At 52.4% G+C, this 18,160-nt stretch overlaps 1 protein-coding gene across 1 annotated transcript; it reads right to left on the bottom strand.

The window, feature by feature from the left end:
• Window positions 1-958: 958 nt before the first annotated feature.
• LOC100905759 (cyclic AMP-responsive element-binding protein 3-like protein 2) lies at window positions 959-3,320 on the bottom strand. Its single transcript, XM_003740001.3, has 6 exons — window positions 3,212-3,320; window positions 2,958-3,080; window positions 2,652-2,816; window positions 1,888-2,074; window positions 1,351-1,733; window positions 959-1,159 (listed from the first exon to the last, which is right to left on the bottom strand). The coding sequence occupies exons 1-6, from the start codon at window positions 3,300-3,302 to the stop codon at window positions 1,146-1,148; spliced, it is 963 nt and encodes a 320-aa protein (XP_003740049.2). The 5' UTR covers window positions 3,303-3,320; the 3' UTR covers window positions 959-1,145.
• Between the last annotated feature and the right edge of the window lie 14,840 nt (window positions 3,321-18,160).

Genomic DNA, 18,160 nt, shown 5'->3' with positions numbered 1-18,160 from the left:
TGCGGCATGAAGTTTCGGATTGATCAGGTCGGAATAATGCGATTAGTGTTGCTGTTCCCTACGTTAAAATCCGGCCCTGAATCTCCGCTAGAAAAATACTCCATTTTCGACTTGGAACGATCTATCGACACCTTCGTCGATTGATTATTATTTTTTGATTAGTTGGTTCGTTTGATTAGATCCATTAAATTAGAGGAATAGACTTATCCTCGTGGTCCGGATGCTCGGTACCGGAGACACCGTCGTGTCTCAATCGTCCAGCAGGACGTCACTGATGCGAACAGCTCGCATCGAAAATATCCCTCTCCAGCAGGAGAGCATTCCCTCATCTGCGCGATTCCCGTTTACCTAAACGGGATATAATCGGCTTCTCACGTTTACCTAGATGGACTGTTTCAGACGATTGCACAAGTTCAACTTCTCAAGTTCGCTCTCCATTCTTTCTATGAAAATTTTCGACTAGCACCGTGGACTCTTGAACTACGTTTGCGTGCTCGACCGCCCGAGAATCACCTTCTCATAACTACCGTCTGGTAGTGTTTTACTAGGTTATTGCTTGGAGTTATGAAATTCGGCTATTTCCTTCAGTATCCCTCGAACTATTTGAGCCTTAACTTTCTCACGGTTTATATTTTTCGGTGGGCGTTTGTCAGGACGACGTGGATGGGGTCGTGCGTAAAACTCGAGCGGGAGCATTGCGACTACCACCGGGTCGCGAGGAGATCAACGAAAACGGACGTCGACCCAGGAGCGTGAAGCAGCGTATTTTCGCCTACTTTCCCGCAAAAACTGCCGTGTTTTCGGCTGTTGCTAAACTTTTCATGCTTCCGCCCGCGCGAGTTCCGACATACTAGACTCCGGGAGCAATTCCGTCGTCCAGGGAGTCACTGCCAGCGTCAGGGCATCGGGACTCGGAAGTCTTCAGCAATGGCTCGACGATCCGAAAAACATTCGGTGGAGAAACTGAAGTATCGCTTCAGATTTTCTTATCTATCTTCGATTCTGATTCTCTCGTTCAACAATCACAAACAAAGCTTCGACTCTCGGAACACTTTGATGTACCGGACGTTCTCTCAGAAGTTTCTTGCAGCATGGATGCGGTGAGCGTTAACAGAGGAGTAGAGCACAACCAGTTTGCCCGGGATTCAGGCAGAAACATCTGTGAAGATCAACGGGCGTTATGACAAGCATTATTCGCAACGTTTGAATGAGGACCACCTTCAAGGAGAAACGCTAGCGCATTGACATTGACATCGGGGCGGTTATTATCATCTCGGAAAAATTTCCGTATCCCCTCGACCCCACTCGAATCTCTGATGACGCGGTTACAGTCCATTTGCCGAACCTCACCTTCTACTACGTCGGTGATATTTATAATTTCATCGACGTTTTCCTCAACAGGTACTCCGCCGTCGAGGCTGGACTGTACCAGCCGCAACTGTTCGACGAGAGCGACGTTCTTCTGTAGAAGCCGATCATATCGAATTTTCAACTCTCGATTGTCAGCTGTGAGATTCTCCACTTTCTTCTCTAGAGCGTCCATGTACTCCTTCTTCTTGCGACGACTTTCTTGTGCTGAGATTTTATTCTTGATCTTTCTCCGAATTTTCTTGAGTGACCGTTCCTCAGCTTTCGACAGAGGGAGTTTCGTGGGAACGGGATAGCCCTCAGCAATTAGAGTCCGTTTCTCTTCGTCCGTTAGAGAGAGGACTCCCGAACGCGAATTGCTTTGGCTGCAGGGAACAATATACGATTAGGAGTCGAACGCGAGACTAGCGAGGAGATCAACGCGGCCCACACGCCCGGCGTCATCTTGAACACCGAACGGGCACTGCTTGAGAGAGAAATTAGAAAATAGCTTTCCAATATGTTGCGGAGGACGCTGACCGTGAGATGAGTTGTGATGTGAGTTGAGCGGAAGGCGCCGATATCATTCTGCACTTGGCTGAAGAGGTAGGAGCCGACGTAGGAACGGGACAGCTCATCTGAGAGGGGTGAATCGGCGATATTGATCCATCGCTCTCAGAGTCATTCGAAACCGAGGAAGGTGGCGATAGCGGTAAACAGTTGAGACCTGAAAAGCGAGCGATCCGACTGAATAAAATCGTACAACGAACAGCCGCCCGGCTCCATAGAAACTGAACGAGGAAGGGAGATCGGGAGCCTCCCGACTTCCGACGAGGAAAGCGTCGGCATACAGCGACGCGGTGGAGGAAAGGCTTTTTCGGAGCTGACCGAAGCCGAACTGTTACAATCGTGACTAGCTCAGTAAATTGTGCTCGGCGCTCCAGCGTACAGGCCGATGCGGAAGTGGGAGCTATCGCCGCTCCTTTATCCTTATATTCCGCGTGTTTAGTTCCGGCACGTATTTCCTCGTCCACATGCTCGTTCGACCATACGTCTCTGTCAGAGCTTCTTTCGGTCCCAGTTCGCCTACGATAGTACCGGGCGGCGGAATCCAGGATATTCTTAGAAAATGTCTCCTGAAGGCATTGGCAGACGGGGGCGATGGAACGCCCGATGCTCGAACGGTAAACTCGAGGGCTCCAAAAATATTCGTGAATCGGCCAAAATTCCGAGCGGAAAACGAGCAGAAATTGATCAGTTATTCTGACCGATCGAATCAAGCCAAGACAAATCGCAGGTCTTACCTGGTTCCACCTTGACCCTGACGGGCTCAATCGTCAAGGCTGTGCTGCTCAGGGCAGGCTGCGGAACCCGCAGCAAAGAGGACCCCGGTGCTGTGCCCGTCGCGATTGAGGATGCGGAGCTCGATCGGCATTTGCGTTTCACGGAGGATGCGCTCATTATGCGGCCTGGAATATCGCATGTCGTGAATGACACAGGAGGAAACTGCATGACCAAGCGCACTTCCGTCTCATGGGAATGCACCTTTTCGTTATTTTTTTCTGCGACGAGAGAATACCGAGCTACGAGTTCGGAATCGTGACTCTTACCGACTGGCGATACGATTGGTGACTGTGGCGGAGAGGTGACCTCCTCTTTGATTTGTACAATGTCCTGCTGTCCTGTAGCAGTTGAAACTGGTACCGCTGAGAAGATTTCGGAATCCATGTCTTCTGCAAGATTCGATAATTTAGTCAGATGATCAGCCTCTTCCCGAGGGAGGGTTGAACGGACGAGGGATATTTCGTATAATTTCATTTTGACTATCACACTCTCTTCATGAATCAGAGAATTTGAGTCTGACCTTCTTCCATTTTTATATCCGGTAGCACCATGTGAACTTGTTGCTGAGCGCTTGAATATGAGTGTTCGCCGGTGACTGTATCAGACATCATTCGATCCTCAAACAAGATGGGATTGGCATCGAGGAGCCATTCTTCGGCGGGCATGTCACTCTGTGAGAAGAAAAGAAAACGGTGACTTCTCAAGGTCTTCTGTTCCATCCCGTTCGAGAAAACTATGAATAGAACTACAATCTCCCAGAGATAGCGATGCGGATGTTGTAGGCCCTTGTGGATCTTCAACCGTCAGGAAAGAATGATCCAGCGCTAAGGCGAGTCCGGTTACCTAGTTCTGAGGTCACCGACCGACCCAATCTGTATTAACTCGAAAACTCCTCGGCGGAGATGGCGTTTTTCTTTGCCCAAACCGGAAAGAGCTTCTCATCAGAAACTCTCCCTGCCGACTACCGACTTTGAAGCGAGAATCGAAAGAGCGGGATCGATTCTTGAAAAACAGTGTGACGGTCTATTCACAAGTTTTTCCCGTGCCGTCCCGTGACTTGTCAACGGCGCCGTCCGCTGAACGCCATATAAATTGCCTTAGCAAATACCTGCCCTCCTCTACAGCTCTGAAATTTCATGCTGGCTGCTCATCTGGCTGGTTTCTGACGGTCTCGTCGTCGACCACAGTCACCATCATCGAAAATGGCAACCGCAGAACCAGCACCGTCGTGGATGGCGGCGGTGACAGCGAACGACATGCGCGCTACGGACACAGGTGGTGTTTACGGCCGTAACAGCGGCAGCAAGAGGTAGCTGGCTCAACTCGATGGTAACATGGCAATCCGCGTGTCCAGGTTGCCTCTGCTCGTGCCGCCGGCTGCTCCCAGCGCGCTATGGCGAACTCGACCCAGCGCGATGGAGCCATACGGTCTGCGACCGATCCAGCCGGTGACTCGCTGGAAGTTTTCGGATGCAGGCGATGGATAGAGAAGTTTCCAACTTACAGTCTCTATGGGCAGAATGAGCTCGTAGTCGTCTCCGCACATCATTTTAGCCGATTCGATTTTCCCGCTCCAACGAATCGCTGCTACCTGGTGCGCTTATCGCCACCTCTGATGTCTCGGTCGCCGATCCGCTCGCGCTTCTCGGGGAGCGATCGATTCCCAAGCAACAATTGAATCGATGGGAGCAAAAGCGGCTAATAACGTTTCTGCCGTTACGTCGTTCTTGCTCTTGTTGTTCTTGTTGTTGCTGCCGCTGTTGGCAACGCCGGCAGTCGAACAACGGAGGGACGGATACGGTGTCGGTCGGTCGGACGGGCCGGGGTACCTCGCGCGCAGCGAAGTTCCAGGTAGATAACACCACCGCGACCACCGTCTACAGCCGTGAAGCCAATGGGAGCACAACGAGCACGGCAAGAGATTCGTAGAGTAGGTAGACGACGGCGACAACAACAGCCCGCCGGGCATGCCCGCTCGTCAGTTCGCAATGGCGCTCCAGTAGAGGCTTCAAGTGTGCCACGCGGCGCTGACGTGGAAGTCGTCCGAACGAGTGAGCGACCGAATGAGCGAGCGAGTGAGCACATGAACGAATGAGCGAGGATGGATGAACGATCAGTACGTGGAGAAACCCGAGGGAAAATAAAGGAGGAAGCGCCTGCCTCCACGGTTACAGCAGAATCGAAAGAGAATCTATGGAAAACGGATTACTTTCCCGTACAGCGAGAGTCGCTCTCCGCATGGATGAAACACGCGGTCGGCACAGACCCGCATGAGCTCGATGATGACTCGAGAAGGGTCTTATGCAATCTCTTTCACTGATTCGAGGAGGAGTCTGTTTGCAAATGAATGCATCAGATTTTGATGAACGCGGAGAGTCCGCGCCCACGACACAGCCAGCTCGGGGGGACTCTGAACGAGACCAAAGCCCCGCTCCCAGAGAATCTCTGCCAATTCCCCAAAGGTTCTCTCAGAGGATCCTCGTGATCCTCGTGCCTCCGCCCCGCTGCTTCAGTGCCTCCAAAATGCACTCGAGAGTCGAGTGAAGCCCAGCGTGTTTTGCCCGTCCCGGCAGTCTGAACTCGTGTACCATGGCACTCGCACTCTCAACCCTCATATTGGCACGATAGGTCCTGCTATTCTCTCTCCGATTAGAAAGGGCGGAAATTCGAAATTCTAGGCGCTTTATTGATTCGTTATTGCCTCGATGTTCACCCACGCGTATCGATAGCTCACGGTGGTTTCGCAGCCCGAATTAATTGGGAGCCACCTGTTGGTCGATCGATGGCTATCCGGTCCTCCTGATTCTTGAGCGTTCCGAACTGAATTATTTTCTAGTGAGCACTCGTTCGCGAGTCCCGCGATCCGCGACCCCCATCCGGAAGCTCTCAATTAGGGGACGCCGCGGCGATTCCTATCTTTCTCCTCATTATTATCGGCGTTTCGTCCATCGGACTCATATCAGCGACGCACAACGTCTCTAGAGCTAGGGAAAACTCGTCGCTTGAATGAGCCCCTCCCGGAAGATCGGGTGGCATTCAGTGTTCTGGGAACGCCCCTTGCCCATGATTTCCCGTGGGGTCCGATCTCTATCTAGGTCTGACCATCCTTCCCCCTTCGTTCATCAGCGACTCTCAGCCGGTCGGATCGCTCATTGTTCGTTTCTTTCTAGCTTATCACTCGAGAGCTTACAATTTGCTCTTTTCCCCGAGTTCCCCCGCAGGAAACGACATCGTATTCATTTGATGGAATGCCTCGAAGGCGACCAACAATTTAATGCCATCGTTCCATGGTCCCGGGTTCCTTCGAGAGGGACTTCTTTTCAGAACCGGGAGGAACAAGCGCGACTCGATGAGCTGTACGTCCCTATGACGTGCGCGAGCAGAGTCTCACACGGAGGTCAGGGTTCTGACGTCAGGGGATGGAGATCGAGTTGCGTGGGAGGCGGAACTGAGCCGGAGGCAACTCGACTTCTGCCCTATTCGAACGTCGACCCCTCCGATGAGCGCGAGAGTTCCCCGTCGGCGTATTCTTGTTTTCGAGTTTTTTCTCAATAGAGCCATTGTTCTGCTCGCAAATCGGGATACATGCTGATTTTTCTGATGTGTTATTCTCCAAGTTCTCGGACTAGAATGGCACGGATTCGATGGTAGGATCGGACCTGGACTAGCGATTTTCCATCACTCGGATCTGACCCTTCTAATCGACCGAATATAAGAGCCCGAGCTCCTCCGAATGGAATTCATGTCTTGAATCTTGATGAAACCGGAATGCGACCGCGACCAGGGCTAGCGTTTTTTTCTCGCGAAGGGTTCCGAAGGGGCAGTTGGACGCGGTCAAGTCTATCGATGCGTCATCTACGTGCACCGGGCTCATTTAATGCAGGTAGATGATCATCATCGCTGTTGTTGTTGTAATCGTCGTCGTCGTCGTCATCATCCCACTGACCCCGAGTCCGCAGTTGTCACGGCTCATAGGAGTGGCTCCCATCCAGCAGCCGCTACGGGTCTATGAGCACATTCTATCATGATGCCGCCGCCGTCAGTGGAGCACAGCTTTGTTTCACTAGTGGCAACTTGTCCATCCGGAGGGTCCAGAATAGTATTCGAAGCTGTTCAAACTGTCTGTCGAGAGAGCGGTGTCAAGGAAACACACGCTGACCGAGTAGCTTACTGACCGGCTACGTCAAGAGCGCTTCCTCTTTCCCGGGTACGTATCGCGTTTCGACTACTGGACAAACTCTTTTCGGTCGGTAGGCGCTCCGATACCTCGAGCGAAAAATTGACGGAGAAGCCGTTTGTCATTCGGGGCAAGCGGTCCGCTTGGAGCGTGGGGAAGGCGCGTACGATATACAGCGGGGCCTAGGTTTTCCGCTTGGCCGACGGCGGGCACTCTCGATCGGATTGATACTCATCGCTGTTCGTACATGTGTACAGTCTGGACTCTGGACCCAGTGTAGGAACCTCATTATTGGCGATATAATATCAACAGCTGAGCTGTTGGCCTTCGGCACAACAGGGAGCGTTTTCGGCACGGTTCGATTCCGCTTCGAACGTCCGATAATCGAGGAACTCCGGAACGGTTAGAATTTCTACTATTCGGGTCTGGGATCTGGAGAGCTCGGAGAAAGTATTCTATAAATCGGTATTTGACTCGTCTCCGGAAAAGGGGGTGAGGGGGTAGGAGCATTCGACGCCAGGGAGCTCGAGTTCTAGCTCGGAGACTCGAAGCTTCCGGAACGTTGAATATTACAGTGACCTTGTTGAGACGAATAATGAGGCTGACGGGAGCCGGAAGAAATCGCGAGGCGGCGCGAGTTAACGTCAGAGGCCATGATGGCAGTCGAGCGAGGTGGCGAGCGTTGTCTCCGCAGATGTCGAAAGACGCCACTGTAGGCTATTTTCGGACTTCGGACACTCTAAAGCGGCCGAGTCCGATGCAGTCGAATAATCCTCTCTTGCTTCGACACCGAGGATTACCCCGACGGAAAACTCGGAACTCAGTTAGTCGGTCGATCGGTCAGTCAGCCAGACGAGCAGCTTGCATCCTGACCTTGCTTTCATCGAATGGCCATGCATAGCGCTCCGTGGCTTCTCGTTCGCACAATACGACCCTGTTGGTCATGCGTGCTGTCGTAGAGAGCCAGTCGCGTAGTCGAGGGGTTTTTGCGGTGACCGAGCCGGCAAACCCCGTGGAATCCCCCGGATGGCGTGTGAAGCCACAGGTTGTTGCACAGTGCTGCGTAGCAAGAGATTGGTCTAATTATAGCATGTAATAGATGCCCCGAGTTCCGCAAGGTTAAGAGAGCACGGTCAAGGACGCACATCGAGTGTGAAGCATGTTCCTGCACGCAAAGCAGATCACCAAATATGGGACATACGATCCGAAGCTCTCGCGCAAATTGATGGATGCCGCACGCCATGGAAGTAGGGACGCGCTTCGATTGGGCCGAGTACATGTATGTCGCCATGTAGATTTTTTTCGCTCCCGTCCGGATTTCGCTAGCGATTAATTTCTTCATCGTATGCTTTTGCGCCGGCGTTAGCGAGTTTGCGCAGACGATGAGAATAGACGTAAAATGGGGACAGGCGCTGAACGGAAGCGCGGATGGTGGATTTAAGGTTAACCTTAGAAAAAACAGGTGAGCGATGACGCCTGCCGACGGTGCAGCGGGCGCTCTCTCAGGTAGATGTAGCTTGGACGTAATCTCAGCCGCGAAAGATGAATATTTGATGACTCTTCAGCGTTCAAGGATAGGGAGCCTCCGCCGATAGTCTGGTATATTCTAATGGTGGCCGGTAGTACAGTTCTCGAAATTAATCACATACTGAAGGGCTCGGGGGCGATTCTACTTCAAGATTCTTTTTGAATCTTTTCCGTTCGCCGTAGACTCGACGGTCGAGTGAAATCTGACGACGCCCTTAACAACGAGCGAGCTAACCCGAGCGATTGGCGGGATTATTCCCGACGCTGGATACGAAGAGCAGCTGATTGCCCTCGCCGACCACGTTTCCCACTGCGCTCCCTTCGAATTTCAAATCATCGGCTCCGTCACACTCAGTCAGTGTTCTCCTTGCCCTCCAAGTCATCATCATAGAATAAACATACTTATCGGGAGCATTTCACGCTTCAAAGCCTCATTGATTGATTGCGGTCATGGATCGACTCGGCTTTTCATCGATGGCTGCCGAAACGCCAAAGACGGAATTACTGGACGGTGGAGTGATATTTTCAGGTTTCGTGTCAATGATCCACCGGAATGAAGCCCGATTCTATAGCGCATGTCCTGCGAGCAAAAGAAACACAAGTGATGCGAGTTCATTGTTATTGTTTCGGAATGCTTGCTTTCTGGTGTTTCTTCTCCCAATTAAGCTGATCTCGCCGGAAAAGATTCGCAGGCATCCATTTGACGGGCAACGAGTCGTAGATGATCAGAGGGGGAAGTTCCAGCGAGATGAAACTCAGATTCCTGTCAATTTCCGCTCCTTCTAAACTCGTTCAGTTCCCCGAAAAACGTCCCTCCCATTTCTGAGGGAATTGGCCGCCAAACGCGAGAACTTGATGGCGCGGACGTCGGTCAGAGGGCCAGACGGTATTCCGAGGACCTTTTCCCTACGCTTCGGGAACATATGCAACCTCGAAATATGATCAAGATACAGAAGAATTATTGGCCCCGACATTGTACAGCTAAACAAGTGTGGAGCGAGGCAGGGTCCTTCAAATTCTCTCATTCATGTATCAGGAGTCAGGAGGATGCAACGAATACTTGGTGGAACAAATACCGCCGGAGCGTCGGTCGTTCCATTACTATGATTGACGGTGAGATCGTTCTTTTGTTTTCAAATTCTGCGAGTTCATTAGCAGACATTCGACTGGTCGGATCAAGGTCCTGTCGAGATAGAACTCTCGTTATCGTAATATTCCCGTTAGGGAAGTGGAAACGCTCGCGTTTTTCCCGGAAGTCAAAATCCGAGCGAGTGTGTACCATGTCCACCGTTTCTTGAATTGTTTTTGTTGTGTTTGTCATGGATGCTCATCGACGTGCCTGCTCGTTTGTTTCTTCCGCCGTGCTCATTTTTATTGGCATATATATATATGTTTATCGTTCGTACATCGTGGGTGCACCAGAGCGGGACAAGCTCGTTGTATCAATTCGTTTGTGCGAGCGACCGTCCGTCCATCTTCGTTCTTACATCTGTTGCCTTTGAGTGAGCGCCCGATGAGCTGCTGTCGGATTTTATGGGCGTTGCGATTGTTTTCGTCAACGTCTGTTTGTAATCTGCGACCGAGACGGCATATTCAGAGGGAAACGCCCAGTCTTCTTCCATTTCAACGCTCCTCAAAGTGCATGCTTCCCTTCTCCGAGTTTTTTCCTGTTTTCTTCCAAGGAAACCTCGAAGAAATTCGACACTGACAGTCGGTCAGTAACTCGCTCGTTGCTAATCGCCGCCTGCTGATTCGACGTGAGGGAATTTTCGTTCTATCTGCTTGAACCACAAACGGAAGGCCTGCGCCAGCTCGGTTCGTTGGTCGATCGGTCGTTCGTTCATTCGGACGAAGGAAGGAACGAACGAACGGGCAGCGAGGCAGGTAAGCAGCCAGCCAGGCAGGAGTCGAGTACCTCTCGATTTTCTGTATGCCCTATCGAGCGAGCGGCAAGGCGTAAACGGGCGACGTTTTCTCTGCTCGGATCCATCGATCGTTTGGCCTCTGCTGGTTAGACATTTAGTAGCGCTGGTAAGATAGCGGTAACGTGGAGAAGCGACACTGCTGAACCGCGTACGCTGCTTCGATAAGCATGCCGAAAATCAGAGGTTTCAGTTTTCTGGTCTGCCAGAGGCAAGGAACAGTTGCCGCGCTCTCGGAGCCGGTTTCTAGCTGAGGTGAACACTCGGGTTTCTAGGGCTGCCCTTGAGGAGCTCCGAGAGCTCACGTATCCGATCACGAACATGGAGACGTCACCGAACCACGTGGTGCTACGATGGCACAGTTCATCCATCGCGAGCGACTGGCAACGGAGACTGTCGGTGGTACCGTCCGGGGAAACCTCGAGTTTGAGTTTCGAGGGTCGAGATCGCTCCGTTCATCGCCGGGGAAGCCCCATCGTAGCTCAGAACATGCATCAGAACACGAATCTGGGATTTTCAGAACAGGAATGCTTATCAATGACCCATCCCAAACACCCGATCTCTTGGCATGCCCACAGAACATCCGTGGTATTCGGAGGCGACACGGGACATCGGTCGGCACTGTCGGCACCGTGCGGAAGTTCTGCGAATTTCGTTTTCCTTCGAACTATGGCATTCGTCTTGGCTCTCACGTCCTGATTGCAGTTCAATAGAGGCGCTACCAGGCGACCGAGCCGTTTGTACTAGCAGCTTATCATCGAATAGCGGACTTACTACGCTTGGCTGTAGATAAGCCGCCACGAATGTATAAGGAAGGATGTTGGAAGACGAAACCTTTGGCACCGTCAGCTCGCCAAACGCTTTGCTCCATGCCGCTCGCTCAGACTTCCCCTCCGTGTCGTGAGACGCTCGGCACAACTTGAACTCGATTACAAATTCGACATAATCCGACTACAGACCCATCCCGCATTCCAAGCAATTTATGATCCCATCTGACTTTTAGAGGAATGAGAGCTGTCTCGATCCCCGGGGTTCCCCTCAGTCTCGACCGGGCACTCATTCCGTTTTTCTCGGGATTCAGCGAGAATGGAAACTCCCAGGATCGTCACGGACTCTTCCGGACGACTGACACGAGCGAATAATTCTCGATTTCCCTTCGTCCATTTCCTCCCCGTCATCCAGAAGCTGTGACGTTCAAGTCGGTCCCAGGATTACATGTACCTACTGACCGAAAAAATTTGTAGCTCACCAAAGCTGAACGCAACAGAGTCGAACCCTAACCTAGCCATCAGGACTCCATATGGATGTAAGCAGCTCTTTCCAAATGACGTCAATGTTGTTTTACAGTGGCCTGGAACGCGAGAGAGGGCCTGCCGGCGACCAGGCCCGTCAACCAGCCATTTCCCGCGATCGGCATTCTCCCCACTCTGACGATCCACTGAATTTCCACCGCACGCTCGATGGAATACCCTCATGTCTCATTCATTATATTCAGTGGACGGAAAAGAGCAACGAGTTGGCTCGAATCCGCAGCGCTCCGAGTCGATGAATGAGCTCGAATCTCTTGGTCAGGGTGGACGTGGGAGGTCAGTCATCCGAACCGCTAGGTCTTCCTTCCCGGCATCAAGAATACCCGTCGATCTGGTTCTGTAGGATGACACCGCGGGGAGAAAATCGATGGAAAATGTTGAAGAAAATCCCTGTTCGTTCAAAATCGTCGCTCGCCGCCAACGAGTCGTTGATACTGTGCGGTCGGCCGGAGAAGATCATTTGCGCGAGGGAATTTTTCGGGTTTTCGACAGAAATCCGCTTTCAGGAGGGGATAGGAAAATAGGATTCCCGCAACTTTTCCATTTTGTTCACAAAACTCGTCTTGGTATCGTATGAGGAGAACAGCTTGAAAATTCTCAAACCCATGGAGCCTCTAACTCTTTCAAGGCGACCGCCGTCAGTGCTGCACCCTGACGAATTCCGCCGTTGCCGCCGAACATCGCAGGCCAACGACACAGCGTTTGGAAATTCGGCCGCACACAGAATCAGGGAGTTAAATATTCGCCCAACTGTTTGTCAAAAAGGTCGTTGGTCCCCATGTGAATGTGCGAAGTATATCTACGGACATGGAGAACATCGAAAGAGGGAGGGCTTAGCCGCCTACGTCCATATGCTTCTACCACATCGCAGTGGTGTTACGCTTGTCACCGACTACCTGTACCGTTCGAAGCTGTCGGTCACGATGAGGCTTCCCGGGAAAAAAATCCCATGGGACTCGCGAAGCCACTTCCCGGAGCGGGATTCCCCGGAACAAATTCCAAGGGGTAAACGAGCGACGATGTCTCAATCCAGGAGTATGAGCAAGCGGTAAATTCGCGAGCACGGTCTCTCGTGATCTGACGATCTTCATTTTGACACGAGTCTCGATCAAGTGCCTATCTCTAACGGACACGATTTCATTCTCAGCTCAGACGATCGTTAGATGAAGATTCCCGCCGACGAGCTTTCCCCGAAGCAGAAAACCTTCGGGCCGCTTCCCGGACTATTTCGAGCGCACACGTGGTTTCGAGGAATTCCCGGAGAAATTTCTGGCGTTTGTCTTGGGATGACTTCTTGCCATCTTTTCCGACGTCAATCGTGTCGCCACACACGGTCCGAACCCGCTCGCCGTCGGATCGAGGGAGCCGAAGCGGGCTGCAAAGAACTGCGCAGCGAGGAGAGAACTATGAATGGAATATGTGCACTTCCACTCCGGCCAGCGTTGCAACAATTGACGATGTCGTCGTCGCTGTTGTTGTTGTTGCTGCTGCCGGTGGTGGCAACGCGGAGTCTGACTGGATTTCTGGCCGAGCGACCGACCGGCCGAGCAAGCAAGCAGGCGGCCGAGCGGACGAGCAGCCGCGACTCAGCGTCAGAGTTCCGCCGCCACTACTCGTCGTCGTCGTCGTCAACAAAGTAGTGGCGGCGTTCGTTGCGGCAGCTGCTACGCAGAAGCATCGACGGGCGGAATGACGAGGTGAACGGACTGCAAGCAAAACACGGCGTTCCAGCGACTTCCAGCTCCGACTTCTGGGGGTCTACCCAATTGCTTGGTTGCTCCTTCCAATGGCTCACGGTCCGCGGGCACGGCGACCACTGCGACGGCAACAAAACGCGTCCAGATAAGCTTCCTCGCGGCAGCGGCGGCGGTCACCACCTACAACCACTACAGCAGCAAACAGGACCGCACTTCCTCAACAAAACAACCGATTCACTTCAGAGCCGCTCGTACGACCGCTCGGGCGCTCTATCAGGCTCCATTGGACACGAGAGAGGCACTCACACACATTGGTCTCAATTTTTCTTCCTTTCTAACCCTTTCGATGTTAACCCGTCGCCACAGCGTCTTCCACACGTTTTCTTTGTGTCCGACCACGCTTTGTTTGTCCCGAGCTCCCTGACGCTGTCCGCTCATCATTAGGGCGGCTCAAGCATCTGAAGACTTCGCGTGATGTTTTTTCGCACGCTCTCGTATTCAATGAGGATACGAACGAATAGGAGTTCATTCATCTCTCCATGTACGTTGCTTGCATGAAATCGGATTAGGAGCACTCCGTAAAGTTCAATATTTTCGACGGGGTTTTCTCGCCACTCCGGAAAATTTCGCTCAGCGAGTCGGCAGTCGTGCAATCGTCGGATGAAGTGTCTGTCGCGAGTATTTTCAGTCTTCGCAGTGGCGGAGAGGAGAAGAACTCAAGAATGTGGACTAATGCGGAGCGTTTTGCCCTAAAAGTGAAACACGTCAACAAGCGATACGCGGAGCTGTCATTTGCATTATGTTTACAGCGTCACTCAGATGAGGAGAAGCGCAAAAATTCCTCCTTCAATTCTGAGGTCTCATTTGCGGAGCCTGACTGCGATTTTTTATCGGGTTCCTCAGCGAGTTGTGTATCTTTTTTTAGCTTCATTCCCCTCGAGGCGAACGGTTCAGAATCGTTAACTCGTTTCTTGATCTGACTGTGAGTCTACCTTTCTGTTCACCTCAAACGTTCCACCTTGCACGCGGACTGTCTGTTTGACTTCCCGTTCTGCCTGGATCAATACTCTGGCTCGCACGTGACCTATGAACTTGGGTCGGTCGGTTGGTCGGACGGTCGCTCGGTAGCGAGCCGCCCGACGAGTTTGGCAAACAGCCACCCAGCAGCTAGTTGACGGGACGTCGAGCTAACCAAGCATCACCGCATCAACAATGAGGAGAAAAACTTAACTCCGGAATCCCTAGCGACCGTAAAGATTTTCTGACAATCCCGTATCGTTGTGCAAAGGTCGACGGGAGGAAGCCGAGTTCTCATGCTCCGGACTTCACACCGTTCTTTCACTCTTCATGCGAGAGGAAATTCAAATCATCCTCCCCACCAGCAAACAATCGCGATTGAGGATAAGAGCTCGACACTCGTATCCCCCGATACGAAATCAAATATCACACAACGATCGAGCCGCGTTGAACTAACGTAAAGAAGAAGAGGACCAGAAAGAGAAAAAATCGACCAAAACTCAGAAACCAGGTTATCCGACCAACGATGCTCGAAGCGTATATGTAAAACCATTCACCGGGATGGGAATCGATGAAAAATCGAAGAAATCACGTGAAGTTTCAGACTCCGCTGAAGTCGCGACCGCTTTTCGGAGCCATCGTTGGTAAACATGAAGATACCCTCGGGTTCAATGAATTGTAGTTAACCGACGGTTTCGGTGCTCTAGCTCCGTCGGTTTTGCATGAAACGCTGTTCGGTCCGCAGAGAATGCGATCCTTTGCAATTCATATATGCCGTACGTAAGCAGCGATCGCGTGCCCGCCGAGATATGGGGTGGCCGCAAGGAGCGCGCGCGCGGTCGCTCGACCACATGAATCGTGTTCGCGGGCATCGGCACGGCCACGCCGGTCGCCACCGCATCGCATGGATTTCATGCACAGAAAGGAGCGCGTTTCCAGAAGCGGTCGCCCACATGGTTTCCGGCGTTCCGGTCCCGCGGACCGCATTGAGATGTCGTTAACCCATCAGTATTGGCGTAACCAGCCGACGGCAACTACGGTCGAGAACAACGATTCTGGACGCTCGCTCACACGTGTAGGAGCGATGGCAGCTGCGGCGATGAAAGCAACTCGCAACAACAACAACCCCAACAACGGCGGCGGCATTAAACTTCGCTCCTGATATCGAGAGCGGATCACGTAACGCCGAGCGACTTCACCGGATCAAAATCAGCCACGCCTTCTACCTGCGACGCTGGTGAATCGCCGGGTGAGTCGCACGCGCGGTGCTCGAGCGGCGTACTCGTTTCGTTTATCCGGCTGCGGTTGATGAATTCCAAAAGTTCGGAATTTCCTCTGAGCCTTCCCCGACCCGTGAAAAAATTAGACCGGCTCAAAAACGAAGGGATGGTTCAAGGGACGGGTAGCGAAACGAAGAACGCTGCTGCTGCCCTTAAAACCAAGAAACGCTCGACCCGCAGACAAAAGGGTTCGTCTGTCTGTCTGTAGGTGCATCTTTTCTGTGTGTTGGTTTGACTTGTCAGTCGGTTCCTCGGTTTATCCGTCGAGAGGATGTCAATCATTGATGAACAAGTGCTGCTTGAGCCGCGCGATCGCGGCGTCATCGCTCCGCACGTTTTCTCTGTACGGCATCAGGTCCCACGCGACCAAGTCCGTCCGCTACTTCCAATGCCTGGACGGTCTCGAATTCCTTTTTTTCTAATTCGTTCTTATTCTTTTCTGCTATCTAAAATATCCTTAAGATCAGGAATCATGAATCATGAGCGACCAAGCTTGACCTAGGAAGTCCATCTTCTTCATGAGAGTACGTATCCGAGACCAATGATGAGGGGAGAAGTATTTCAATTTCGACGGGAAAATATGAGTACTCTTCCCGCTCCGTGGGCGCATCCTCACACGAGGTTCACCAGACTCGATGCGCAGGCTAGGCCAAGTGCGTGAGAATTCCGTTTCGGATTTTCGGATCGCCTCCTGGGCGGACACTGATCCTCATCGATATACATACGGAGAAACATACTCGTTCGCGTCGCAGTTACCGCAGGCCCTTCCCTGCGTAGATTTCCGAAGAGCGACTCCGATCCATCTCGTATAGATAGATGACGGGTTGTCGGCTTCCAGCAGTGAAGTTCAGGCTCGATCATTGCCCTACCTGGCGCATTCCACTCTTCCTGAGGCGAATGCCCCGTTCGTCTTCAGCAAACCGGCAAGCGAGCCGAGGATGGAAGCCAGCGAGCGAGCGACCAACCAACCGAGCAACCTGTTAGATTCTTCTCCATCTTCCTCTCTCCATTCTCTGTTCACCAACTCGTCTTCGGTGGTGGCAGCGGCGGCTGCTGCTGCTCCGTCGTCATCATGGTCGTCGTCGCTATGTAGTTGCGAGAGAGTCATGGACGTGACGTCACGGAGTCACCCCAACACTGCAGAACCCGTTGGCAAAGTGGCTATCGCTTTTACCGGGCTCCGCGCAGAATTCGTCCCGTCGCGCACTGCTTACGGCTGGTTCGGTGAAGGGCAGTCATTGGCCCTCGCTCGCTCGCTCGCTCGCGGTCGGCGAACTTTTGCCAATTGCACTCAACGCCGTCAGAAGCGGCATCACCGGCAGCGAAAAATGTGTTCCGCTGGTTCGAAGTTCCTTCCATTAATTCGGCATAATTTTCACGATCGGGCCTCCCGAAGGGCAGCGGAAGCTGACCACGGTCGCTGCCGCCGCCGTCGTCGCCGATCGTCTCGTTGATTCTGTTCCTGCCAATACGCGGCTGCTCATGGAAATAGTAATGGTAGTAACCCAGAAGGAGGAATTCCGCTCCCGTCAGCGATGATGATAACAATAAAACGCTGCCGCTACCGAATTCCTCCATTCGCGCCTCGAAATCATTCTCCAGGATAAGAAAGGCTGCTCGCCGACTCGCCAGCCGAACTGGAATCGGTAAAGGCAGATGGGCGTACCGAAATGTATTTACGGCAGAAACTACAACAACAACGACCGGAGCATCCCAAGACGATGTCTGCCTTTCTCCCGATGCGATTCTTTCGGGTACTTTGTAGCAAGAAAAAGATCTTCGAGGCGAAAGCTGCTTCCCTACAAACTCGTTATCATTGAGCCTTCGATGCGTCTGCACCGCAGATCGTGATTGAGAGCGCCGAGCAGCACAAGAGAGCGAGTCATCGGCTGCTCGTCCCGTGCTCCATAATCGTTGTGGAGTTGGCCGACATCTGCTCTATTCTCTACCTGCTCTGGATTCGGACTTTCTCGATTCTCTTCCAGTTCTGAATGAGCTACCGCTTCATTCAATTTTCGAGTCGTTAAGGATCTCTCGACTCGTTCGTGGCTCGTGGCTTGAGATCATTCCATCGAGCGCGGAGAATCTGAATGATGAAATCTCCCCAGTTGGAATACAAATGAAGCTCACTGGCCCAGTCGTGGTCACTGTGGGACATCGGGGATGGCCCGCCGGATGGATCTTCCATATGAATGTAGATCGTTCACCGTCCGATTCAATGATTCCGTTGAAACGGAGGGGATTAATCTTATTTGGGGCACACTCTGCTCCGCATTGCCGGAATAACGAGTGTCTTCCCATCGTGTAAGCCAAACTCTTAATTTCCAGGGTGTGTCCCGGGCTCCAGTCTCCCAGATCCTCCCTCTGCCCATCCTCATGATCTTCTCTTCGGATCTTCCTCGTGTCCGCGGCGGCATGACATCGCCACGAGCCGCATTGCGATGACCACTCGGACGTAATCATAATGCCGACAGAAGTGAGCGAAAGGCGGAAGGATCACTCGCTTCAACATGAAGGAATGCTCAAAAAGAAAGCGACC

Source organism: Galendromus occidentalis, unplaced genomic scaffold (assembly GCF_000255335.2).
Source record: "Galendromus occidentalis unplaced genomic scaffold, Mocc_1.1 scf7180000076694, whole genome shotgun sequence".
Classification (NCBI taxonomy): Eukaryota; Metazoa; Arthropoda; class Arachnida; order Mesostigmata; family Phytoseiidae; genus Galendromus; species Galendromus occidentalis.
Note: the sequence above shows the minus strand (reverse complement) of the source record. Positions and strands in the feature narration are given on the sequence as shown.